A 27892-nucleotide genomic window follows, 5' to 3' on the forward strand; every position below is an offset into this window, starting at 1 on the left:
AAGAGTCATGCTTTTTCGCCATCGTGAATATTTTTGTTCTGTGGTTCACAAATGCAGAACTTTGAACTATTGACTATTTGGGAACAGGAAGTCAGAGAGTCTAACTGACATCGTGTGCAGTATTAAACATGATGTAAAATGGAATTGAATGAAAATCCCTCATAGCTTGAAAGGATTCTTTTATATTCTCCACACACATAAAAGATATTAAATAGCGATATGAAACTTGCAATATTTGCTCTTTATAAGTAGTGCTTATTTTCCAAAACAGTTTCTTAGCTTTCTGTGAGGTTAGCATTCTCAGTGCAGAGGAAGCCACTTTGCATCTGCTCTGTTGTCAAGATGAAATTTATTTGTCCATATAATCTGTATGTGCTTTGAGGCAGTTGTCTTTGTAGAGAGGCACCTAGTGGGATTTTCAAAAGCTCTTTAGCAGATATAGTAAAGATATTGTGTAGCTATGACATTCTTCTGTCACTGGTTAAAGCATGTGACATTATTCCCTAAAAAATTTTCTATGCAGAAGTTTGTGATCGAGAGAGAAAAATCTTGCAATTCATGGTATGCTTGTATTCTTAAGACAAAATAATAAGAATTATAACAACAGCATGAATAGCACTAGTAAGAACTTGAAAGCAATTTAGACTGGTGACTGCACTTTGTCCACGTTTCAAGCTGTTCTCTGATGTCTTCACCATGCCTTGACAATATGGCCAATATCTCAGCTTTTCATATCATTCCCAGTCTCCTACTGATGTCTGTGCACTGCATGTTCCAACCCTGTGAGTGCCCAAACTCCTTTTCTAAAGTGTTTTTATGGCCCCTACCAGATCCATGTGGAACCTAGCATCTCAGTCTTTTAATGTGTTTTTTGTGACAGTGCCTTTGGGGTCATTGGGGAAATACTATCCCATTTTTGCAGATGGAACACATTATGTTCCTTACAAAACGCAGTGGTGGCAGTGTCTTTCCTTTAAAACATAGCTGCAACACACGGACACATTACTCCATCAGTTCAGCCCATTAATCCTCTGTTTAATGGATTTGTGTGTCTTTTGATGTAGGCAATGTCTTCATCTATGTCTTAGGCAGTGCTTGATGAATAATAATAGTTATTGTTTCCCAGCCAAAAGCAGTAGTGAACTGAAATTTCTTGGGAGATTGCCTCTCTCCTTGTGAGAGTTTTCTAGACTTATTTTGTACAGCCAGGAGTTTCAGTTCAATCTGTCTCGTTAATTTGGGTGTTGAACTGAACCAGTCTGAACCTCTGAATCTTTGGAGGTTCATCTATCACTGAATAATGCAGCCGGCCAGAGGGAGACGGCTGAATAGAAGTCAATATGCCAACTGTTCCTTCATATATTACTGCCATATTAATAAAGTTGATAGAGTGGAACTAATCCATCTGCTCACAATTTATTCCCTAGCAATAAGATACAATTTCACTATTTCATGAGCTCACTTTTTGACTAATTTTATTAGAATTCCTTCCATAGCATCATTTTTAATCACTTTTCATCCAGTTTTAGTTATGTGTAAAATAGTAGAAAAAGATGGACTAAAGAGACATGAAAGGATTTCATGAGAAACTCGGGTCAGCTTAAATAGAACCAGATCAAATAAAGTTAAGTCAGCAAGCCTACAAAGGCCAACAGAAAAGTGTTCAAAATTACCTCTTTCACAGGAAGCTTTGTTCTGTCACATCTAAAATGTAAACAGTCAAAAGAAATAAGGCAGCTCTGGCAGCATCATAAGATGAGGCAGGGCTGCGGTGCCTTAGGGGAGGTGGCTGCATGACCTGCCAGGCTGATGGGCAACACTGGCCAAAGGTCTGCGGGGTCAGAGCTCGGTGGATGGAGAGGTCTCCTCCCTTCTTTGCCAAGAACTAGTGAATGAGGTTTATCTCATCCACTAGTTCCCAGACACTTGTGGGCTCTGGATGTTAAAAAGATGTAGGATTTTGGCTACGTGTTGGTTGTGTGCAATGCTAAAATGTATTCCTGTGAGCTTAGTTATATTTCTCTTGTTGCTTAGTTTAAAAGATTCTGATATGCTGATCCTTTATTAGTCTGGCAGGGGTAGTCTTCAGTGATTTGGGCTGGGTGCAATTTCAGACATGAGTACCTAAGCAGAAATTACCTGTTTTTCAAAGTGTTGAGCCCACCATTCCCATTGATCGCTAGGGGTTTTAATCCAAATGCAAGAAGGACTTTTACTGAGAAAGCTGAGTGTGGAGCCTAGATACAGGCATCCTGGGTGGGAGTTTCCAAAGCATTCAATTCATTAACTTAAGTCTACTTCCACTGAAAATGATAGTTTTAGTAACAGCTTTGAATGGACAGAGTTGGGTTATTCCAGAAAAATTCTGAAAATCCTACCTTCCTATTTTAAAATGCATTTTTGAGCTGACAGGTAGCAGCAGCTGTAGATGCTAAAAGTAACTTTATTTTTGTTATGATGTGGTGCTTTGTCGCTGCTGGAGCACTGACCATTCAAATGAACACAGATGGACAATTTGTCCTTATTCAATATGACTTTTCCCAGGAAAGTCGTGGGCTTCTTACCTTCTCTCCTTTTAACTGCTTCCAGTGTGGTGGAAGCTTATGGGGTTGATCTGTGGGCAATGACTGCAATTTCAGAGTAATCATTCTTTCATTAGGGTGGAGGTGGTAAAAAGGTACAACAGCAATTAAAAATCCATTAATAGTTAAGTTAGATCTCTTAATCTAAAGCATAACTGCAACTACAATGGTATTATCTATACGACATTCATTCCATGATGTTAGCTGCATGAGTATGAATTGTTTTTATAATGCTTTGGTTATCTCTCTCTCTCACTCTCTCTCTCTCACATACACCTCTATATGATTTTAGAACTGGTATGTTTTTTTTAATATTTATGTACACCTGAGAGAAACTATGTATGTATATGCATATACGTATGCATAAGTATGTAATTGAGAGGAAATACAGTGCGGTTATTGAAAGCTGAGCTGAACAAACAAAAATCTTACTAAATCAGGCACCTGGACTATAAATAAATGAAATAACATATGCATTAATAGCTCCAAATTAATAATTTGAGAAAACTGTAAAGTAGCAGGCTGAAAAATCTGTGTGATCTCTTAAAGGCTAAAACTTTATGGAAAATCAAGTTCACTGTAGTGCGGTCTGAACAGAAACAGTTCTCATTTCACACAGCAGATGGACTCCAGAAATGTTCACTCTCTAAGTATCAACTGATGTTGACTGAAAGCTACCTAGATATACAGAGGAAAGCTTTATTCCTCTTTTATTTGCTAGTGTCCAGAAAATCTTCCGTAAAGATAAAAGAAAGTTTACTAGTAAAATGCCAAACCAGTCTTATAGAGTTGATTCTAACTGTGCACTGAAGTATGTAATGCAGGGGAATTTTTCTTTTGATTCTAGTCCAGACATTTCAAGGGCCTTTTTATGTCTGCCTTCTAAAAATGAAGGTTTGCAGGGAGAACAGACACAGAGCAAGAGCTATCATTTAAGTTTACATGTCTGGCTCTCATCTTTGCCATGAGTGATCTTTTGTAAACATACTTAAGATCACAAGATGTTTCATCTTTGGGCAAGGCAAGAAGGATGTCATGTCACTGCAGCACCTGAAGAAAACTTTAAAAAATCTGCAGGCCATTAGAAGAGCCCTTAATGTGCCGTACATTGGTGGAGCTGTGGTAAATCTGTAGCTGCTGCAGATTCATTTTGCACATTATATTAAATATGTCAATGATGATAAAGGATTGGTCTCCCACAAAAGTAAAGATGAAACAAATAAGGCTTGTTCAGTGATTCACAATCTTTCATGACACTATAGTTTTAGATGTGAATTACATATTAAAAATAAGCAGTGTCCTTTAAAATTCATGGTTTGCATACTTTGAAAACACAACGAAGTCAAAGGGAATCGGTGATGTGGTTTGACCTGCATATTGACTGTGATTAGTAATAAACCAGCCACATGAAACTGTTGTTAATGATATTGTCCAAGGAATGCAATTAAAATAAATTTTTGTTTGTTTAAACACATACCCTGGGCAGAGGTATGAACAAGAAAATCCCTGTTAAGTTATTTTATGGCACTATGTTGAGAGCAATGGCAGCACATTCAGGAATTTCGGGCTTTCTTGTGAAGTCCTGTGCAAATTGTTTTACTGCAAGGTAGGAGCTTTCTGATGTTAATGTTAGTTGAAGTAACACTGTCAAATAGCTGTACAGTGTGTCCAGACCCAGAGGCTCCAAGACAACATCACAGTTTAACACTAGAAGATACTGTGCCATTCATTTTGTCATAACAGTTTTCCCTAGTTATAGAGCATTAAGCAGAGAACAGGACAACTGTACAAAAGAACCCACACATATCTACCATTTCTCTGACTTTTTGTGCACAAAAACGACCTTAACCCTTTGAAGTTAGTGGGAAGATTTTTGTTTTACTCTTTTTTTTTTTCCACCATGGAATTTAATGAGATCAGAATAATTGTGAGACAACTATTTCACTTTGGTTTTTGATTGCATAATCAAGACCCACCAGTATTTACTAAATTCCAGCATGGATTCGTATGTCCATCTGTTTCAATGGCATATATCCTACTAACTGTCAAGTTTCACCTTGACAATATTAGGACATAATTGTCATTTGCTCATTGGTCCAATTTAGGCATAGCATCCTAGATGTAGCATAATTGCGTGGAAACAGTGAATGATATTACATGACAGTTGCCAAATTAATTTTAATATCATTTTAGAAAATAAAAATAGAAATCAGCATACTTCAGTGAAGAAAAGACCAATGAAATATTTTTTCTTTTTGAAGAAATTATATTTTATTATTCTGTCCGGTTTCAGGAATACTCCTTCTTGAAATGAACACACTCCAATAAAAGTGTGTTTCCATTTGTGTAGTTTGTTTGTAACTAATTAGTAGTACTAAGCATATGCAATTCTTTAAAAAGGCAAATTTTGAATTATAGAACATTGCCATGACTAATATTCCATTTAGCCAGAAAGGGCCACAGCTGCATTTTTTGTACAATATTTAAAAATAAAAGTACATTAAGTAATGATTGCCATCGTTAAATTTTCATAATATTTTCTCCTTTGTCATAAAATGATCTTTTTCACTATTTTAAGTCCCAGTTTTATAGCTTTTCGGTTTGGGTGAAAAAAACCCTCTGTGTTCTGGTGAGCTTATCACAATACAGAAATGAGGGTGAGGCAATGAAATATGAGATAGTAGACACTATTTCTTAAGCTAACACTGACCCCAGAATGCTCCTATCTTCTGATGAAACAACTGGAAATAGCACCAGTTTGGGCAATGCAGTAGGAAAGATGAGTATTTTTACAAAGTAATTTGAAGAGAGAGTCATCTGAACTAATGTAGATATATGCCTCTGAATTGTTCTAAACTCTTGTTACCATTCAGGGAGAAAGGCATTTTTAGGATGTGATTCATTTTATCCTGAAGTGCACATCTAAAACAGTTTAAAAATGTGTCCTAGGAATGCTATTTCTCTGCAGAAATGGTAAAGGAAAACTAGAATGAACAACTCATGCAGCCATATATACTGTAGATGTCTAAAATTACCAAAACAATTGCCCGATGTCACAAATGCTGTGATGTCATTTATATCATGTCAGTGGATGCTTGAACATTACAACTGTAAGGCACAAAGTTGATATAACCCATTACTTAAAAAGTAAGAACCTACATGTGCTAAAACCTATGGTAGGGAATCACTATCTGCATATTTCGTCTGAAATTTTTGGGAGCTGGCAGCACCTCTGGCCTTCCATATAGAATAATATTCAAGTTTTCTAAAAGCCAATAACACTTTTCACTTGCAAAGTTTTAGAAAGGTAATGTCAAATTGATTCATTGGTATTCCAGGTTGTTACTGCTAACTTTTTAGGCATCTGGCATTAATTAATTCCCATATACATTTCTGCTAATGCCTACAAAATTTATCAGAAATTATCAAAATGTGAGAAACTTAGCTCCTTATGAAGTGTGTTTCCAGTGTATGCCATTGCATTAGTGGTCTCTAGTTCTTTACTACATTTAATAACCGGTCCATATTTCTGTATCCAAGCATAAACATAGATAAAATATTTCTGTGTTAATTGTGGGTCTTAGTGAACTCTTCTTTAACTAGAATGTGAAAAAAAGGTCAGATTCTTTTCTATGAAGAAAATTAATTAAAAGGTGAATGTTTTTGAACATAAATATGTCCATTATTTATGTTACCCTTATGGTAGTGTCTCAAGTTTACTATGGATTACATCTCACGTGAAGACCCACAAGAAGACTATATTTGTAGTTATATTAAATCCTTTCCTTCAGTACCCCTAATAAGTTTTTGTAACTGCTCTACTAGCTCAAACACTTTCCTCTTGAAATTTTTCTTTTTTCTTTCTCTTTTCCTTTATGCACCTGTATCTCCTGAAGCTAATTTGGGGCATTTCATGACAGAAATGTACTTCATATGACTGCAGATATGCATAAAAAATTGCTAAGGGCAAATAGGTAGAGATTGTATGATAAGTAGAGACAACATGACATTACATGAATGTTATATATGTTTGTCTTAATAAATTTTCTTATATCTTTAGCACATGTAGTATCTTGTACATTTACTGTGAATTGGGATAGTTTATTACAAAACCATTGTCTGAATAGAAAAAGGATTCTAAATTTTGTATTAAAAATATATATTGAAGAGCAAAGGATGAACGAACTGCAGAACCAATCCCAAATAACTTTTTTCCTCTTTAAATGTCCTTGAAGAGAATTTCAAAGTCATATGGATGGGTGCAGTGCTGTCATTTTCACAGATTTCATTTTAATTCAGGACTGTGGTTCTCGAATTCTTCCAGAGGAGTCCTGTGGCTTGCAGCCTCTGTCTCATGAATACCTCTCAGCAATTTCACAGACAGTGTTGAAGACCTGTGAAGCTGGAGACACAAAAGGTTTGTACTTAATCCTCTTTCTTCTGAAAATTAACTCATGCACCTCATCAAAATAAAACTAGAAAAAAATTTTCCTCTTTTCTATAGACATGCACTAACCTATGCACAATAAATTTAACTAATCACTTGTAATAGTTACAGATTTTAAAATCAGGTTAATTAGTTTATGTGACAATTTTTTGTTTAATAAGTTTCTAATCAGTGATCCACCACTGCTTGTGTTATTGTCATGTAGCCTTTAAAATGCATTGAAATATTTCCATCAAAACAATTTAAAATAAAAACGCTTTATTCTAAATGGAAGGGATTATCTACTCAAAATAAAAATTAGCTTTAGAAAAAGAACACAACATTTTGACCCATTTGAATTTTATATTTCCACTTCTATATTGGGAACACAAAAACAATTTACAATTTCAATCAGTAAAGTATGTGTTTTTACATATATTGATACCTTAAAAAATGAGATGGACAAATCAAATATTATACAATAACCAATACAATCAAGACATCTTTTTGGTTTAGTGAGAACCCAGATTACAACAGATTGTCAGACAGGTATTCATGTTTAGGTCACAGCTGCATGAAGATTTATGTAAGTGTACTTTAACAAATCTGAGTAATCAACAGGACTACTCAGGTATGCAGTCTTATTCGTAGCCTAAGTTGTTGCTGGATTAGACAATAAGTAATTTTCTTCAATTCTTTATTAGTCAAATGAAAAATAACCCAACACTCCTGTATGGTCTACTAACACAACTGTATTTTTTATCTTGCCATAGATAGGAGCAGCTTCTCACAGCAGTAAATTTGCACAAAAGCATGGAATAATTGGTACAAAGTAGAAGGAATGTGGGAACTGCCTGAATGCATCACTTCATGTGAAACAGAGGCATATATTAATTTTGTGTTACATGAAGGGAACGCACAAAGGAGACACTGTTGTACCTAGCAGCTTATTTTAATCACACAGCAAGTTGTGAATCATAAAGAAGCACAACCCATCCTATGCTACTATATCAGGACATAAAGTTCCTGACTGGAAAGCCCAAACCAAATCCACAGAAGAGTCCTTCCAGGGCAGACAATCTGTTTCTCCTGATATATAACATGCTTCTTTTGAATACTACATCTAGCTAAGTGAAGCTGAATATAAAATATCTTTTACCGCCTTACTGTGAATAATATACACCATTAAAATGGAACCAAACTTCAGGAGATGTAGTCTCAAAGGACAAGTATATTAAACAGGGAAGAATAATTTCTGCTTATAAAGCCAAGATTGCCAAGAGGTGTTTGATGAGCCTAGAACTGGGGTTTGCAGTATCTGGCAACAAGTGACCGTGTAGTTTTACTGTATGTCACAACTTCCAACTGGAACAGGAAAGCATGGCTTTTTGTGGAAAAACATTCCAAATTTGTAACAACTGAATGATATCCCAATCCTGGCAGTGAACATTTTCCTAACACATATGGGAGCAATTGCAAATTCCCAGCTAAAGCAGCAACATCTCTTGTACTTAAATAAGTCAAATTTTCAGAGAAGCCAAGCAATGTCATTTCCTCTCAGAAGAGAACTCAAAATTTCTGCAGAAGTAAGGCAGCGTCATACACTGTTCTTATACCAGGGAACAGCTTAGTTGTAAAGGCCTACTGAGGTACTATCACAGCAAAATGTATGTATGCTGGCAAAAGCTTGTGTTTGTGCATACGTAGGCAGAGGCTGAGGCAGAGCAGCAGAGATAGAGATGAAACCTTAGTTCCTCTGACATTAATGGTAAAACTTAGAAGTCTGCTTTGCAGTTCAGTACAACCAGGATTTCATGCCTCATTTCTAGTCCTTCGATGCAGTGCAGAGACAGTAAGTAGTTCAGGGTCTAACCAAAGGCACAACTGGCTTCCTCCTGTCTAGTCACCATGGTACTATTCTTTGGAGGAAGCTCAGCATCTTACCAAAGATGCACTTATTTACACCATTTCTTTCTCTCTCTCTCTTTTCTTTTCTTTTTTTTTTTAATCAATAAATACAAATTGGAATATTCAACAGTGGAATTTTCTCCCTTTCCATCACCATGGAATGAAATTATGATTTTATAGCAACAAAAATCCTTTTTCCTTCAGAAAATCCCCTTTGATTCAATGGGGTTTGAACCAGGCTATCACAGGAAAATTAGCTCTTTGTTCAGTATTGCTGTATTATCAATAATACAGAAGTCAGCAAGCGTTAACTGTGTGTTTGGCTCCTCAGAGAGAGAGACAATTGATAGAGACCATGAGACCCCCAAGTTGTGCTAAATTCCTGCAGGTGAGTCAGGCTACTGCAGTCTGTGGGAATTTGGTTTGCAGACAATTACAAAACCTGGTGGGTAAGAGATCACAGCTTCACTTCTAATGTTCTGCCTCGCTGATGTGACATGCGTGTTTTAGTTGTATCCCGCGTTCCACACTTTCTACAACTGTATCCAGTTTAACATAATTCTGTACGAGCTCTCTCTTTGCATTCAACAGCTATCTAGATTTGGGTCCAGCAGAGACACAAACTGATATTCAACCAAATGAGTGTCTCCTTTGGTTACAAGGAATAAATTTCAGTTTGGACATAAGTCTGTAGGCCTAAGGCCATTTATTCTGTAGCATCAAAATCGTGTCCTTTTAAAAATAATTTTACTTTTGTTTTTTGTAAGTACAGCTAAAAGCAAAAGAAAAAAATATTTCTATAGCCTATTCATGGAGAAAAAGTTTTTTAAAAGTCTTAGGGTTCCAAATAGACACCAAATGTAAAAGTAAACTAGTCATACATCAACAAACTTATCTTTAGCATCAGTTTAGGTTAAATATTCAAATTTTGAGTTGTCAGTTTAGAATATTTTTTTCTTTTTATATGGACAATTGTTCAGCACTATAGAAAAAATTTGATTTTGATCTTGAAACCAAAATATGTGTATTTGTGGCTATGACAACGGGAAAGGTTGAATAAAAATGAGAGGCTGAAAGAAGAAACAAATCTATCAAATTAAGTGTACAGCCTTTATTGGTTAAAACTTTTAACTTTAGGCTAATATTTTTTAAATACAAAGTAAACAGTCCTAACGAATTATTTTAAAAGCATATTTCTTTTCATGCCATTTTAGGAGAGCAGTTTTTGGGAGTACTGGCAATGTTTAATCTCATGTCTTAAGCAGAAGATTCATGTATGCAACTGATAAACTGCTCTAATGAGCCAAAAATCCAGTTTACTTTCACTCTTCCTGTGGAAACCTCCTACTTACAGGCTTTCATAAAACTTTGCTTTTACCAATTTTTAATTTGTGAATAAACTAACAGCAGCTGTCTCTTTCCTGCTCTCTTTCATTGAATTGTAGGTAAACTTTCTCTTGCCTGGTAGAGCTGATGCTAACTTTTAGCTGAAGCACCGCAAAACGCAGGCTGATTGAAATGGTGCTGAAAGCTGCATTGCATGCTGCTACCTTATATAAATGGGGAAAAAGCAACTTATAATTGCAATAGAAAATAAGCTTAATTTCCAAACTAATATTGTTTGCAATTTTTCACTGTTAATTGTCCCCTTCTCTTAGATGAGATTCATTTTGTCTTTAACACAACCTTATTTTTGAAGGTTAAGAATGCATTGACTAACTGTTGTGAAGTTACAACTGGAAAATTTCATAATAATTGGTTAAAAATGCATAAATTTACACGTGTCATTTAAAAAATCTATGTAAATATAAAACCTGCAACTATTCTGTTAGCATTAAATGTCAGTGCTTCCTGTAAGCATGAGTTTATCTCCATATATCCTTGTTCTCTAATTTTTTTTTACATTTGCCACTAACCTTTAGCATATGCCACAAATGGATCTATTTTTTTCTTAATATACCTAGAGAGCTATTGAATATAAACCAAACAAACTATTTGAAAGAAGCTTTTCAAAAGGTACTTATCACTTTCAGTTGCCAAAGTTTAAACTTTTATTGTTCAGATGTTTCAGCTCCTCAATATTCATTTTATATAGTTCTACTTTTCGAGTTTATTACCTCAAACCAGATCAGCTCATAAATGTATGGGATGTTAAGAAGAAAATTCCATAAAATGAGGGATCTCAGATGTTGTAGACATTGCCAGAACTTTTACGTATTTGGTTTGAAAGAAAAATTACAATGTCAGGAAAAAAACTGCCCAATTTTCATATAATTTTGAAATATAAACCACTGCCCAAACCAACTTTCAGATCATTTATGAAGAACTCTACAGTAATGGTAGTCTCTGAGTCCAGACCTCAAAGCAACCAGCCATTCTGTCCCTGCTCTGTTACTCAAAAGGCACAAAGCAATAAAATGTGTTTGCATGGCACCTTTTGCTGTGTTATCTGAGACCTTGCACTTTTCAGTCTCTTCATACAACTGCTATGAAGCTGGGAAGGATTGCAAAGGGGGCACAGAGGCAGCTAAGGGCAAGATCCACAAGTAGTGATAGAAATCTTGGAGGGTCAAAGCATTCCTGGCCCCAGTGGTGGCCAGGAGGCCACAACCTGGACCAAGGGACCTCAAAGCCAAGGGAGGGCCAGCGTGAGGAAGGGATTCACAATGGCCAGCACTGGAGGCTGCAAGAAAGAGGAATTGTCTAAATTCAGCCCTCGGTTTCCCAGCTGAGCAGGATATTCAACTGGAAGAGCACTCCCAGCTCCAGAACCTGGTTATCCACTTTGTACCTTTAGAAGATTCACTTTAACACCTAGATAAAAAGTCTACATAGCATCTTGCCCAGGGACCAAAGTTTGGGTCTTTCTTCTCCTCCCAAAATTACCAGGTTACAATCATGCTCTTTTCCTATCCTAATGAATTTTGAACTTTAAAGTGGTCCTCAGCTGACAAGAAGAGTGGGGAACGTTGTCCTTAAGGACAAACAGCTAGGTGATTAGGACACAGACAATGCAAGTTTGAAACTCCTCTGAGCAAGGAGCACTGGGCAGCTCCGTCTCCCCGCTTGCACCCTACCACCATGGTCCTGAGTGTCCCTCGTTCCCCTTCTTCCTCCATGCTGAACCGGGCTGCTTGCCCAGCAGCAGCCTTCAGGAGGCACCCGCACCCATGGGAACCGGGGGAGCTGGGTTATGCTCACTGACCCACAGCATGGTAAAGTCAGTGTCCAGGCTTTTGTTTAGATTCAGTCTGCCATTATTTGCTCCACATCATCTGCAAGTGTAGCTGAGGGTGGGGTGAGCGTGTTCTGCACGGGGCAGAAGTAGCGGCAGCTGTGCAGGCTACACAGCAGCTGGAGTTGCGTGGCCGTAGCACTGTGGGATATATTCTGCCCTTAGATGTACCAGTGCGGGCTCCCCTACAAACAATTCTTGATGCTTTTATTTAGAAGGACTTCTTTATCTGCTAAGACAACTCACCCTGCTACTTACCAAAACATATTCGCTTAGGACTTTTGCTCAGTGCAAGCGCAGGCTGCCTCCCTGGAAATTCCCGTGCTCCTGATCTAGCTGCTGACTCTCCCAAGGCCGCTGGGATCCTGCAGGGTTGCTTCACTCAGCCTCCCACTCAGTCTCTGGCCTGATAAATGTCGATGGGCAGCAGCCTTGGATTTTTGCTGTGGCTTCTTGTGTAGCAGCAATCTATCACACACAGCGAAGCACACCCAGCTGGCTGCTGAGCTGCTGTCTGGTAGCAGTGACGGTCACAAACTCTAAGGCCAGGTCTACTCTGCAAACATTTGCTTTTGGAGCCATTTGCTGGGCTGTGGTAAGAAACCCGGCTGTGCTAGCAAGGCCCGATAGCATTGACACAAGGATCTGGGGGCCTCTGTGCTGTTCCTTCTGTAATGCCTTTAATCGCAGCAAAAGCAGGTTTTGCTGGCAGAGCTACATAGACACTGGGAGATATTGTCAGGACGGTGCACTGGTATGGGCTAGTAAAAGTGTTTCTTGTGTTGATTTGAATATAAAGGCAACTCAAAAGTTTCTATCTTCCTTCAGAAGTTAAATCCCTCAGACTTCTAGTAGGATTTTGGAAATGAATAGCTTTAGGAAACCAAAATAGCAAAACCATTCAACCTTAGATAAGAGATGCCTAAAACCCAGTGACTTTTGGTAATCAATCCCACTTTATGCTCCTAATCTGCAAAATCATTTTTGAAAATAGGGATCAGGCTCTAATAAATCACATAGGTTATTCATCTCACCTTACTTTCACCTTCTGAAATGTCTATATGTAGTCTAGGACAGTCCTCTGAATTCTCACAAAATAAAGAAATGAGTATTTTCAAGGGAAAGTCATCCTCTCTCTTGCTTCATTTTTCTACCAAGGGGCTCTCAAAGTCTAGCTTTGACCAGCCACCCAACTTTTAGATGTTTAGTTGTAGATGGGAATGAATCTTGTCTTTAGACACTTCTGAATGTGAGTATTTTCTTTTTGCATTCAGCCTCCTCACCCCCTTTCCCTTTCTTGTATCCCTTTTGTGGAGAAAGGACAAGCTGCTACAAGAAAGGCAACATGAACTGAGAAATGAACCCACAAACAACTGTCAAATTTGAGCATTTGCAGCTCTTTCAGGGAAAGGAAAAACTCCCACCCTAGCTAAATGAAAAGGGCATAACACAGAGGAAGGAAATAGTCTCTTCAAAGGGTTGGGGGGCATTTAATTTAGGGAAAACTCCCATGACAAAATACTCAAAAATATCTCGCTTGCTATATAACAAAGCTACTCACAAAAATACAGAGGAGGTGCTGACATCCCGTTGCTGTTTTCCAGGGCAGTGGATTGTCCCTTGCCTCAGCTGCTCTGACAACAGGACCTGCGACTGGAGAGAAATAACGTGGCAGCCCCATGGCTGCCAATACTCTGTGCTAGCCAAGCCCGAGCTCCAGCGCTGTGTGGAGGGCAGAAGGGTATGTAACAGATTTTACATTTTAATTTGTTTTTCTTTACCTGGATATTTAGTGTCCTGAAGCTTTAAAAACAATTTTATGATTGATGTGTAAGAAAAATCCCTTTTTATTATAACTGGAAAAAGGTTCGGATGGAAAATCCACAGGGACGAAAACCAACCATTATCCATGATTTAGCCTCACATGCAGACACAGTTGTCTGCTGCCATTTTGCATAGGAGCTTAGGTCACACCAGTGGAGTTTCAAGACCTACAGTGTCTGTGGTTACCAGTTAGGCCTGCAGAGAGTATGTAAGGACTGTAAATGGAGGATGGATTTGCATTGTTGTCGCAGTTTGTCTCACACTTGACATGCAAGTTGGGTTTCTTCTGCTGCATACCTAATGCATGGCATTGCTTGTGCACACTAATCTTACCAAGTCTTCTTGCACATTCTTTTCTTGTAGTGAAGCTTCTAAGGTGATTGCTTGGAAATACAAGGTCTCCTTAATAAGCATGCTATGACTGTAAAACTGTTGAGAGAGAGCTCTGATCTGAGGCTCAGGTACCTTACTGAGGATACAAGTATCTAGAAAGTAAGTAATTAATTGTTATAAAGATTTTTATAGTGTATTGTCTAGGTAAGAAAATAGTAACTAAAAGTGGCATTTTGATAAAATCTGAGAGCATTTCTATATAGACAAATACAAAAATAATAGTCTTTCAAATAACATTTCCTCCTTCTTTTCTGGTCATTTCTTGTCCTGCATAAAGTCCTTCATTGCCATTTGGCTTTATTTCTGCCTGTGGTTTTCTCCATTACTATAGAGCTGTGGGTTTCTCCTAACATATTTTTCTAAAAACCCATAGGTTTCTATGACAGAGGAGAAGCTTGATTTGCTCCTCATGTACAAAACAAGCACTTCTCGGTTGACCACAGCAAAAAATATAGAAGAATTTGATAGCTTTGCTTTGGTCTTTAATTTCCATAGACATTGGGCTGCTTCAATAAGCAAACACCCTTTGGTCAGACAATTGAAGGATAGCAGAGGAACAATATGCCACTATGGAAGTGGATTGCCAGGGTATTGCTGGGAGGATTATGCTGACATTCCCACCTCCTGAATCCGACCACTCACATTCACCAGTGTCAAAAACAGGACAGCATTTGTTAAGGGTCCATTAAAACCAAGTATATGAAATGTTTGTGAGCTTGATTTCTTAATTCAAATTCCACTATGTTCTGACTCTCTGAGGTCACTGATCTATTCTAGTGTCAGATGAGAGCCAGATCCTATGCGATCTACATTAACACCATGCGAGAAAAATCTCTGTAAAACTAATTGCACTTGTTTCCCATTCTGCCTCTTTTGCAGAAGTCTTCTGTCATTGTCTGATAACCTTCACTGCTCTGTAGAAATCTGCTGAATCACTCCTGTTACCTTTGCACAGATGTCCATTTAACTGGTTTATTCTTTTAAAGTCATCACTCTAATGCATGTTCCCCTTTAGGTATATTTCTCCTCTATCTTTCCCTCTGATATTATTTATTTTTGTCATCACTTTGCAGTGGTTTTAACTTTGTGTGGCATTTTGCAATAGCATTTTTGCTTCTTTCACCAAATAAATAAATGTAGAGCCTGGACCAACTCCCTCATGTCAGTAGAACTTAAGAAATAAGAGAGACTTTCTTCATACCTAAAAGTCAGATGAGTAAAAATGGTCCTCTGCTTGGGTGATAAGGTCCTGATTCTGCCTGTCATTAAGACAAACTTTAGAATTACTTTGCACAGTCTAAGGAATGTAGTAGAAAAAGTATTTTTTTTCAGGTGCTCACTGAAAGAGACTTTTGCCTGTCAGTTGTATTGTATACTATTATATATGTTTAAGCAACTTGGATCTTTTATAGGGGAGCTACTGAGTAGCCAGCAAGATATAATTCCTGTGAACAAATACATTTTTATTACATGAGTGATTTTGGTAACCATCTATAAATAGTTATATTTCCTAATTTGTGATATTAGTTTCAAACCATTATATACCTTGTCTTTAAACACTATAGAGATCACTGACTTCTCAAACTGATGACATCATAGTTTCCATAATGAAATAAGCAGAAGGTTTCAGTGCTGGAAATGTAAGCAGATTGCAAAAACAGCATGAGTGCAAAACATAAGGGCAAAAATCATCAACCTAAGTGAGGACACTGAGATGATCTAGAATGCTGTTTGATTTATATTGTAATTTGCTGAAGTTAGCTAAGAACAACAGAACTCACTCATGTGTCCACTTCTCAAAATGGGCTCAACTAACCTGTATGCCTCTGAATTCTGGGGTTCTTCAGTACGTCACCACACTTTCAATATTCAGCTTGTGTAACTTTGGTTTCTGGAGTTCAAAATCCTTTACAAAGGAGCCATGTATCATGATCTACATCTGAATTCTTGCTCAAAGTTTATTCTGAACTAAGGCAATAAAACCTCCATACACCCCACATAAGTACCAGTCCTTCCTCAAGAAAGCAGAGACATGTATGTCTGTAGCGTCTTTGGGTCAAATTACATCATACCTTCCATCAAAACACTAACAGTCCTCTATGACTGAATTTCACTTCTGAATACCTTCATAAAAAATTTGGAGTCCTGCAAGATTTCACCAGGAATCACAGGCAAAACAAGTAGTGACATTTGTGATTCACTAGGCTGAAGTCTCTGATTTTTGTCCTGGAAAAAATAGAATTTGGTTTCAGGATTCTGATCCACTGGCTTTACTTCTTACAATTAAAAACATCATGATAAGACATTATAAACAACATGAGTGTCTGTGATTACGTCTTTTCTTTTAAATAGGAGGTGTTAATCTCTATGCTGCTGTGAAATTCCAACTATGATAACTGCAGGCTGTTTTCTCATGCTCCCCTATTAATTTTATAAGCAAAAAAAAAAAAAAGAAAGAAAAAAAGCCTACTTGTCTTGCTACTTTTAAAGAATGTGAAGGGAAGCATGCAATGAGTTAACCACTGCTGTGCTGTGTCCCTGATCTGGGTGCGCTTCAGCAACTGATGAAATAAAATGTACAGTGAATGCTCTTTTTGGCTGAAATGCAGCACATGTAAAATCAACTGTATCTTTAAGTGCAATCATTCTGTTTTTCTCATGTTTCATAGAACAACAGTGGAATGCAGCATTCTTGCTCATTAATTTCTTTCATGCATTTGTCAATGTTTCTGAAATATGTTTATGGTCATCCAAACAGAGCACTTCTTTCCTAGCTGCATCATAAATAAGCCTTCAAAAATGCTTTCTAATTTGTCTTTCAACTCCAGGCTGCTTTCATGTCTTATATTAAAATTGATTTGTTTTTCAGAGCTCATCTCTAAAATTATCATCTCCTTTCTCTATAACAGAAATTCATTTTCCCTGGCTATGACTTCCAATTGATTTCACATCATCATTAACTGCTATTTTAGTTTGTGTACATACAAAACTGTGTTTGAGCTAAGTTGTTTCTGTTTCATAAAAACTTAAGACCACCTGTAGTGAAACAGTAACACTCAGATTGGTGGAGACATAAGAAAGGATATACATCCACAAAAACACTTTATGAGGCCTTATTTTGCTTTATGATGTGTTAGCAAGACTAGTCAGTCATATGTTGCATTTCAGACACAGTAAACAGGAAAATTTTGAAGTGTTGAGGCTAAGGTGATTCTGGCTGAGTAGGCTTTCGTTCAGTCCACTTAATATCTGTAGTCTTTTTTCTCCTCCATTTTAAACTCTAACTGAGGGTAACGAGATGCAGGCTGTGTTGTTCTTAGGGAACCCCACATGTATGTCCCAACTGAATCAAAGAAATATGCGATCACAATAAAAATATTATATCTGTATTATATTGGCTCAACAAAATCCTCTGTAACTGTGGTTAATGAGGTTTTGCTGTAAGATTTATACAATTCTATTAAGACATGATGCTTTGATTTTTGTACAAGAACTTTAAAAAATGGGTGAAGGAAAAGGGGTTCTAACAGGTAATTATTTATCCAATTAGCAGCATATAGAAAGGCGGCCTCAACAGCAGAGGGGATATGTATTTTGTTTATCATTGAGAAATACTACTCAGAGTTTAGTCTTACAATAAAGTACCATTGAGTCATGTGTAATTAAGAACAGGAAATATGAAAAGGCAATATTTGCTGAAGTACTTAAAATTCAGCTGTTAAAACAGGAATTTTAACTTATAATTTCTTAATAATATTTTAGAGTTAAGTAGTGTTTTGGACTTACAGGTGTTTAAATTTCCTAAGTGTGGTTAATTTATAATGATAGGTCTGGTGAAGAAGTGAATTCCACTATGCTTACACAATCTTTGAAAGCCTTTAAGCTATAATGGAATTTTTCACACAAAACTTTTGCAACAGAAGACACTGAAAGCATCTGTCTGCGTGAAAGTGTTGTTCTTTGTCTGGTAAAATTATAACCTTACATATGTCTGATCCTTTAGTCATCCTGCAGACAAATGCCCCATTGACCTGAACAGTACATGACTAAGCCTTGTGCCAGACTGTAAAGAAAATGAGAGATGGCATATTCTACACACCTGAGCCATCATTTTGCTCATTATTGTCATAGAGCTAAATACAGAATTATTCCTAGAGCCCTTGGTTCAAATCATATTAAATACCACATGGCACACACAACTAGAGTAAGTTTATACAACTGTATAGAAATAAATGTGGCTATAGCTACCGCACATTCAATTACATTGAATGATTATTCTAATTCATCGAAGCTCTTGGGTTAGTTGAAAGACATATGTTTTCCTCCTGAGGCTAAACACCACTTATTTTAGCCTTTGAGTCTTCCAAGCATTTGCTGAAAATGAAGCTGACTTGCAAAAGGTGGACTTCGAAAGATGCTTTCTGATGGCCTGCATGCCACAACAAAATGTGCTTGGCTGGTTCAGCACAAGGGCAGTTTGAAAAGCAGGTAGGATTACCTACAAATGTCCTGTTCTTCCACCTTAATTTTTTTTTAGGGAGAAGAAAAAGAAGAATTTGTTTATTTTTCCAGGATTTACACGTCTCACAGCATGGTTGAACCAATAGTTAGAAGCAGATTGTTGGATGCAGACAAGGTCTTAATGAATGGATGCTCTGTGTGTACAGATTTGCTGGTGATGTGCTATGCATCCACCAGCCTGGGATGCATTGGATTACAAGGAATGCACGCCTATCTTTATACCTGAGATCTTCTCTGGACTTATGGGAGAGTATTCCCTTCAAAATCCCAGCACACACAGTCTCCAGAGTGTGACTGCTGATACCCTCCCGTGACGACTGCAAACAGACTTCAGAGCTCTCCATCAGGGCTAGAGGGCAGGGACCATAGGTTTCACATACTGCAGTCCTACTTTGAATGACGCATCTTTCAACAATGCTGTGATTTCACTGTGAAAGATGTAGCTGGAGTTAAACAGATTTGCTTGATTCCAGTGATACAGTCCTGTCATACCTACTTGAACAGTCAAAGACTTCTTGACTGAAAGCTAATATGGTTGCTATAATTGACTGACATCTTTGAGGACGACATACACTTTTGATCTGGCTTTCTGTACAACCACCAGTCCACTTTGGCTCATTTCTCTCTTCCCCACTTACCTCAAGTCTTGACTGTTCTCTTAGCAGAAGACCTGTTTCTGAGTGTTCAGGTTAATTTCCCTAGTGAAACAACCTGTATTCCTCACCAATGTGATGTTGCCATATGTCTCATTCCTGACTCATCCTGCTTAGCCACACCTTCTCCTAGGAATAAGTATACATTCCTAGATGGAGACTCAGACACTCAATAGCATTAGCTGTCTGATCTAATTTTGTGACTTTCTGCTTTACCCCCTCATAAGAAGTTCACTTAAGAGTGAAAATGGAGATGTTCTGAGACTCAGAACTTACTCCTTCAGAGATGGGCTGTGTGCAGTCTCATCAGTCTTGTGATAATATTTGAAGAAGTATGTCTGGGCCCTAACAATTATCTGTTTCATCCAGTTATACTGACGGCTCTAAAGGAATCTGCTTTGACCCCTGTCACCATCTTCATGTTCTCAGAACATCAGGACAACAACAGTACTATTCTAAGGCCCACCTGTTATTTTCATATGCTGCCCAGCATCATGGCATTTGCGGACTAGAACTGCCACTTTAAGACGTGATCATACCTAACTTGTCTCTCCTGGTACTGGTTTTCTAAATGACTGCACATAGTGCCCTCCCATCTGCAGACCTGGCCAGCTAGGTACCCCAGGGCAGACTTGAAAACTCATTCATGGATCCACTGCTTATGTGTGTGGTGTGTAGGTGTAGAAATTGCAAAGCCCTAAAATGCTAAAGTATTTACTAGTGTAAATTGGGGGGGAGGGGGGAGAGGGGGAGGGAGGGGGGATGTTTTGCTCTAATTTTGACATAACAAAAGAACAGGAAAGAGACTGATGAGTCAATCTCAGTCTTTGATGCTCTGCAATATTTGAGACTTTGGAAATATTTAGAATGACACTCCACACTTAAATTGCTAGAGAATGCATAGTGTTGGCAAAACAAGACATCTGTGCATCGTGTTCATTGGCCTTGGCCGTGGTTCTTCTCCTTGTTTTCCGTGAAGGGTGCTGTTCTCCTATTTGAAATCAGTGGTAGACGAGATTAGATCAAATACAGTTAGAAGGAGAAAATATCTATCAGAATCTTACTCACAGTAGAATGAAGAGTGACATAAAAATGCCACATCTGCCAAATCAGTGTAATTAATGGCTGAATATGCTCCTTTGCAATTAGAAATCCTCATGTGCAATGATAACAAAATAGTATCATATGTTATTAGAAGTAGAAGAGAAACAATCATCTAGCATGTTCTGTCAACTGCTCTATGTGTGTAACCTGGTAGAGCCTGTTGGTTATTCTGCTAATTATGTGTTTTTACAGAAATGTTCTCACCCACATTGCAAGTTAATGATATTCTTGCGTCCTAATATCTGAGAACTGCTTTTTAAATAGATATACATCTAGATACTACAGTGATGGACTTACGAAATGGAGATTAAAGAGACATGGATATAGACAGACTGGAGAGATTAAGAGATTTTGCAAGTTAAAAGAATTGTTGTTTAAAACCTCAAGTTAACCTACTTTAGAATTAGGACATATTGTAAGCATGGACTGTCTTCCTAATTGTAAATAATTGTGTGCATGTTTGTGTCTGTCAGAGAGGGAAAGAGAGAATATCCAGCCAGTCCTTCCAAGGATCCTTGACTTCTGTGAGTCATGTTATGCTTAGTTTAAAGAGGTTTCTTCTGACACAGTGTGAAAAGAGTTGGAAATCCCCTTGCATGTGAGAGAAGTGCTTGTGCAGTACAAGCATGAACAGCAGCTGTTTAAGAATGTACTCTGTGAAGCAGCTTTGAGAGGCCCAGGACAGGAGGTAAAAGAGCCTCTATGTGCTCAGTGCTTGTTTTAGTTTGTTTGCTACCATACATGATCTACCAAGGGCTTCTCTGCAGCCCACAACGGGCAAGGCATTCAAGTTCAAGTCATTGTCATGCCCATTCTTGGCCCTGCCACCAGATCAGGGTATGTTCATCTGAAACTGCTTCTGTTCTGTGGGAACCATCACTGGTACACTGTTGTGGCTTATTTTTAATCACAATAGGTTCATAGTGGGAACTGGAATCAGTTCCTAAAACTGTGACATTCCCGAAGGGAATAGATAAATAGAGATGTATTAGATGAGAGGAGTCCAAGATGCTTTTACCACATAAAATCTCTAAGAGAAGCTTTAGAAATGTATTCTTAAACATGTAATCTTGTGCAGTCTGAATTTTATTTGCATAACCAAATATTCAAGGTGGAAGTGGTAAAGCATCAAACCCCAAATCAAATTAAAAAACCAAACAACAAAAACCCAATTTACAGGGTGGGTGCCAGAGGAGGTAGGAGAAGTTGCATACTGCTGCACAGAGAACAGGGCTGTTACTGTGTTATGGCTCTATGGGGTTTCTGACTCCTGGTTTTACATTTATGCTCCTCTATGTGGATTTCTGGCTGAGATGACTGTGGTAATAACTGATTACACACACAGTTTCATTGGCAAACCACAGTGAACCTGGGTTTTCTTCCCCTTTGGACTCTTGTCATTGCTTACATGTTCTCTTCAGCAGGAGGAAATGCTAGTCTTATCCACTAAAAATAGGGCAATTACATTAAAAAAACCCGCACGTTAAGTTCTGTCATCTCCACATACAGACATGTTTGATTTGTCAGGGGACTCTACAGAATGAGTAGGAGCAAGCTCAAATTTGACTTCTTCATTGATTTGCAAGTTCAGAGTAGCCCAGCGAAGACTGCTGATACTTGAAGTACTTCTGTCATCCTGACAGTACTTCTAACTCCCTTCAGGCCACGGTGCTTCCTGGTGGTCACATCACACATGCCAGGACTCTATTCAGATTATCTTCCACCAAAATAACCCCCCCTTTTTTCCCCCTCTGAAACTGCAGAAAGACCATCTCTCTACAAATAAGGCGTCAGCTGCATCCATTGGTGGGTGGGTGTGTTTGTGTGTGTGTTACTTTGGTGTACATTCTAATGAGTCACATTTATGGAGGGCAGACGTTAACCAAGACGTGCTGTGTACGAACAAACCACTTGAAAAACTGGAGGAACGAAAGCAGGAAGCTGCAAGCAATCACAAGAGGCTCTGTACTAGCAATGGGAAACAAATACAAACTTAAGCAAAAGAAATGATCAACAAGGATGAAAAATGCAGGGCTAACTGTGCAGCTATAGCCATCTATAACCTGTACTTTTCATCTTTGAAACACATAATATAGCTTTTTGTTAATCAGATCACACAGATTTTGCTAAAGGAGAACTTTAGTATTGAGATGTCAGGGCTGGAAAACTGGCAGCTCACAGATATATTTCTTGAACATTACGAGAAGGGTTTAAAAACCTCCAGACTATCTGTATTCTTTTCTTAGCTTTTAGTTTTTGGAGTGTACAACTTCTAACTAAGTTCTATCTTTTTTCCATCCAAAGATTCTTTTTATAGGTGACTCAACTAACAGAGGGATGATGTACTATCTAATAGAAAGAGTGAATAAGACTCTTCAGGAGTGGCAAAAGACTCATGATGTTAAATGTTATCATAATATCAATGAGGGGAAAACATTTATCAGTTACTCCTACTACCCCCAGTTTTGGATGAATGCAGACCAGAGACCGACTTTTGAAAAAGCACTAGAACAACTGCTGCAGAGGTACCGTACAAACTCTATTGCTGGCTTGTTTGTATTCTCATTCTATTCGCAAATGTGTTTAACACATTTTACAGTTAAAGTCAGTAAACAATTAAACATAATGTGTGCAGACCGTATTGTGTGGTTGAAAAATAGTAGAAAATGACATCAGGCCTCTGATCAGGATGCCAGATACAGTTCACTGAAATGCAATGCAATGCAGTTAAAATGTTTGCCATCTGTTTTAAGGCAAAGTGTTGTTTTTCCTTTCTGGGTTTCAGATCACGTCCCCTGGAGAACACAGACCAGACCGTATTAATTGTAGGTGGCGTTCAGTGGCTTAATTCCAATCACCTGCAAATTATCCAAAAGGTGTTGAACAGGTAATGTTATGTACTTGGTGTTATTCCAAGTCTTGATATGATAAATTATGAGAAACAACTAACAAAAATGTTTAAGTACAAACATATCATTTGTTTTCTCATGGGTGTGCACTTAAGTGACTTTGAAAAAAACAAAAATGCAGTGTCTTTTGATGTTTCTGTTAAGTAAAATGTGTGTCCATTTTTTTTTAATTTGCCAAACAGGGAAAATCTATCAAATATCCTGGTAATTATCAAATCCATAGGGATGGGCTTTCACCTCCCAGTGGATGGAATACATTCTCTATCACAGGTAAGCTACAGTACATTTAGAGTGCATTTTCACAGAAGACTTGTCATTTCAGCAATAATTTTGCTGTCCGGTCAAAATATGTTACAACCTCTGCTGAGCAAGCTTTAAGTGGACCAAAGAAAGATTAATGTTTGTATTTGCTCATACTGCTTGCTAATACGGATTCAAACCAGTTTGCCTTATTTTGTGGATTCTGCTGCAATCAGAGCACCATTCGAGACGCTGTGCTCGGTCAGCCGTCCCAAGAACCAGAAGAAGCTCCAATATTAAGCCTGCTATCAAAGTTGAGAAATCGAGCTGGGGATAGGCAGATTGCTTTTCGTACCACGTTGAGCACAGGCCCTCCCCAGGCTTCCTCCATGGTTACTGCTGGATCAGATTCACTGGTCTGGCTGCATTGCACAGCTCTCCATAAATCTATCTTAACTAACCTGTGAAGCCAGAACATTACAGAGCAGCTGGAATGTACCAGTGAATCTAGCCTGTTATTTGTATGTTAATCGGATGTTACAGTCAGTTTAAATCATATCCAAGACTCTCAGAGTAACAGATGGGCTAATTTCAATGTGCTGTGTAACTCATTCAATTCAATATTTTTATTTACAATTTGGACGGTGATTCTCTATTGAACACACATAAAATGCGTGGATGAGATGGGGCTGGGAAGCGCTGGAGGGCAGAACAGAGTAAATGATGTCTACCAGCACTGCATGTAATGCTCCAGCTATTCACAGGTGTTGAAAAGAGAAAATTATTAGCTTTCATAGTTTACGTACAGCACTCCTATCACACTGGGGACCGGTGCCCACGTCTTTTTGCAACAATAACACACTGCTGTATTCAGTGTGTGACTTACTGCTACTCACCCTTCTTTTTCCTATGGAGACTGCCCTGTCAGATTTTGCCCATTCTTTCTAAGTTAGCACTATCTGCCTTGTCTCTACTGAATGTGTTCTTATTGATTCCAACCATTTCCTTAATTTATCCGGATGACCAAATTAGGATACAGTAGGGAAATTTTTGGCATCAACATGAAGAAACATTGTCGTAGCTCCTGCCATAGCTTTCAGCAGAGTTCAGTCCTAGGAGGAAGAAGCAGAACTTTGATCGAAGGTAGGTGAGGCAAGGATAGAAAGAGTATTAAAGGCTTCCCAGGACTACCTTTTTTGTTTCTCATCCAGTAAATTTATAAAACTCCAGAAATCAACTACAGTGCATAACCGACATTCTTTTCATTTTCAATATTGGAATCACATGCCAAATTACCCATGTGGCTTGGATGCTCTGGACTTCTGGATTACCCCAGCTACTCTCAAAGCCCTTCTGTCTGCAGTGTCAAATCCACAGCCTTGCCAAATTTATGGCTAACCTTTTTTCTATTCCTGGCCTTCCTTCAGTATCTGGAGAAATAATAATCTGTTCTTCAGTATAACCATTTCTGAGATACCCATGGCCCTATACTCCTTCTTAAGCAACAGTCTCAATGACTTTGATTTGAAGCTGAATTTTTCTTTACAGGAACAATTTCACCGTTTGTTACAGAAAACTTTATAATAGGAATTTTTTTCTGAATTACACCTCATATTAGCTAAGTACATATTAAAACCAGTAACCCAGTAATTGTATTTTAAACAACATTGAAATCTTCCTATGAAGGAAGCTGCACAACTACTGAAAAGTAATTATAATTTCTGCAAAAATCTACAACAGTCTTGGAGTAATAGCTATTTTCAAGAGTGAATTTGTAGTAATTCATGTCTGGAGTATAACATAATTGCTTTATTCAAAATGCAGTTTTGCTATTCATTTCCATGGCAGAATACAATAACCTTTAAACAGTCCTTCTGACAAGACATTGCAATATTTTATCTGGAATGCAGGCAGAAGTGCAAAACTTGTGGAATGAAAACTTGATTATTCTGGATACAGCAAAAAATTTCGGCTATGAAGTTGTTGACACTTTTGTCATCACCATGGGACGTTACAAAGAATTCCTGCAAGGGAAGTGCGGCTGCCATTTCCATGAGGTAATAGTTTACGCTTATATCATTCCCAGGTATTTAAGAGAGATTTTAACTGTCAGGTGCTTAGAAACAAAAAGGTATGCAATGAGGTTCGCATCCGTGACTCAAAGTGAGGCCTGAATAAAAACTGCGGAGATAGCAGTTTGTACGGCAGCACTTCTCCCTCGCCGCTCAGGCTGCAACATTGCCCGAGGACAGGCTGAACTGCTGTAGTGGTGATTCCTTGAAATGAAAACAAGCATGCTCTTCTGCAAAGGTAACCCGTATAAAAAGATGTTGCACAGTTTCCAGGTTCTTTTATTATTTGCTATGTGTTATATATCCCTACTGCTTCTGCATGGACTTAGTTTATCTTTTTGCCTATACCTCAGTCTCACAGGTTTTTGTCTGAAGCCTTCCTAACCGAGCAGCTCAGCAGACTCCCATCAAACCATAGGTACATTTAAAATGGAGCTTAAAACTGAAAGACCAATCTTACTGCTGTATATCTGTTTTCATATGTCTGAGAAAGAGTTATCTGGAATAGTTATAGTGACTGACTACACAAACAGAAGTATGTCGCTTGTTCTCACTCAAGCCCATAGTTCTGCTTTCTTTTTTGTCTGAAATTTATAGAAATTCTGTCTTCTGTTTTATAACTACTGGACTGGTGAAACCGGGACACGGTAAAATATATTAGTAGGGCAATTGAGAACATATTCTTCTGTTCATTTGAAGTTCTGGCAAGGAATCTTCACAATATATTACAAATTACAGGGGTCCATGGATTAAATAAAAAACAAATAAGCAAACACATTATTATATCTAGGCACAAAATCAGCCCAGAGGCTGCCAAACCAGTGAAAGTAAAGAGTTTGAAAAACAAGATATTTAAAGTTTTTCTGGTTTCCTTTAAAATGTATTTTGAATATGTGGTATGTCTTTTTATAGTGAGTACTCTTCCCCATCAGCAAAGGAGGGATCTGTTTTAGTTTTGGATTTCTTGTACCTTATGTGTAGCAAATGAAGAAGTGCACCCCTGGTTTAGTGCAGGCGACCCTGAATGTAAACAGAGAGTATAATTTTTGAGTAGTCAAGCAAGCCGGTACCCTCTGCCATAAGGCTGGTGACAGTAGTTTTGCATGTGATAGTTAAAGAACTGTCACCAAGGCCACCAGACTATTCCTATAGCTTCCAACCAAGTCCTTCTTCGTACCCATGACACCAACTTGTTGGTATAAAAGGCCGGTTCCCAGGTTCCTGTTATGAGTGGTCAGTGTGCTGAGAATCCGAACACGTCATTCGTTGCCCTAAAGAAGACCCGTGAATATTACATTACTCCCTTTGGAGACCAGAAAAAGCTTTGACGAATAAAGGAGGCTCATATCTTTCCAGGTGCTTAGCTCCTGATTCCTGGTAAAAAATATTTCTTCAGTGAAAACTGGAATTGTGCACTCAGACATCATCAGTAACCCCATGCCTCAATTCCTTGCTGGATATAAGGACAGAGAAGCCTTCTGGTACCTCTATAGATAAAGTAATGTTTAGCACAGTAAGAAATTGCCTGTGATGCTACAAGGATCGTCATTCTTGTGAACTGAATCTGGTTGTCTGTTTAACAAAAGACTAGGAAACTACCACAATTTATTCCATTAAAATCTGTTTAGGACCATAAAACTTGAACTGTCATATCTTTCAGGAAGATTGCATTTCCTCTGACAGGTGCAAGTTCTTTCATAGAATGAAGTATAGAATGAGAAGAAATTGTTACCGAAAAGTTAAAACTGGAGGAAAAAAAGGATGCAATGAAAGATGTGTCTTTGAAACCAAGAGTTAATGAATTTATGGTGTTTCACAACAGCTGGGGGCTTTGAGCCAGTAAGAAGCTACTAGTTGGAAGAAATCTCAGGAGTTTGGTTACTGACTAGAATAATGACACAAGCAATTCGATGTGTCATTTAGAAAACAGAACTCCACAAGTTAATTCTTATGGAGAAAATCGTAGAACTTTTTTTATTAGAGTTATCAAAAATGCATAAATATTAAAAAAGACTATCACCCACA

General features: G+C 38.0%; 1 protein-coding gene across 1 annotated transcript in view; it reads left to right on the plus strand.

Annotated features, from left to right (window-relative positions):
- Positions 1 to 27892, plus strand: part of CPED1 (cadherin like and PC-esterase domain containing 1) — a 158605-nt gene that overhangs the window by 126623 nt on the left and 4090 nt on the right. The window contains exons 17-22 of the mRNA XM_050903592.1: positions 6882 to 6999; positions 13756 to 13892; positions 22951 to 23171; positions 23432 to 23533; positions 23738 to 23825; positions 25706 to 25852. Of these exons, the coding sequence (XP_050759549.1) occupies positions 6882 to 6999; positions 13756 to 13892; positions 22951 to 23171; positions 23432 to 23533; positions 23738 to 23825; positions 25706 to 25852 (813 nt within the window). The remainder of the gene's footprint in view (positions 1 to 6881; positions 7000 to 13755; positions 13893 to 22950; positions 23172 to 23431; positions 23534 to 23737; positions 23826 to 25705; positions 25853 to 27892) is intronic.

This window comes from Gymnogyps californianus, chromosome 1 (genome assembly GCF_018139145.2).
Source record: "Gymnogyps californianus isolate 813 chromosome 1, ASM1813914v2, whole genome shotgun sequence".
NCBI lineage: Eukaryota > Metazoa > Chordata > Aves > Accipitriformes > Cathartidae > Gymnogyps > Gymnogyps californianus.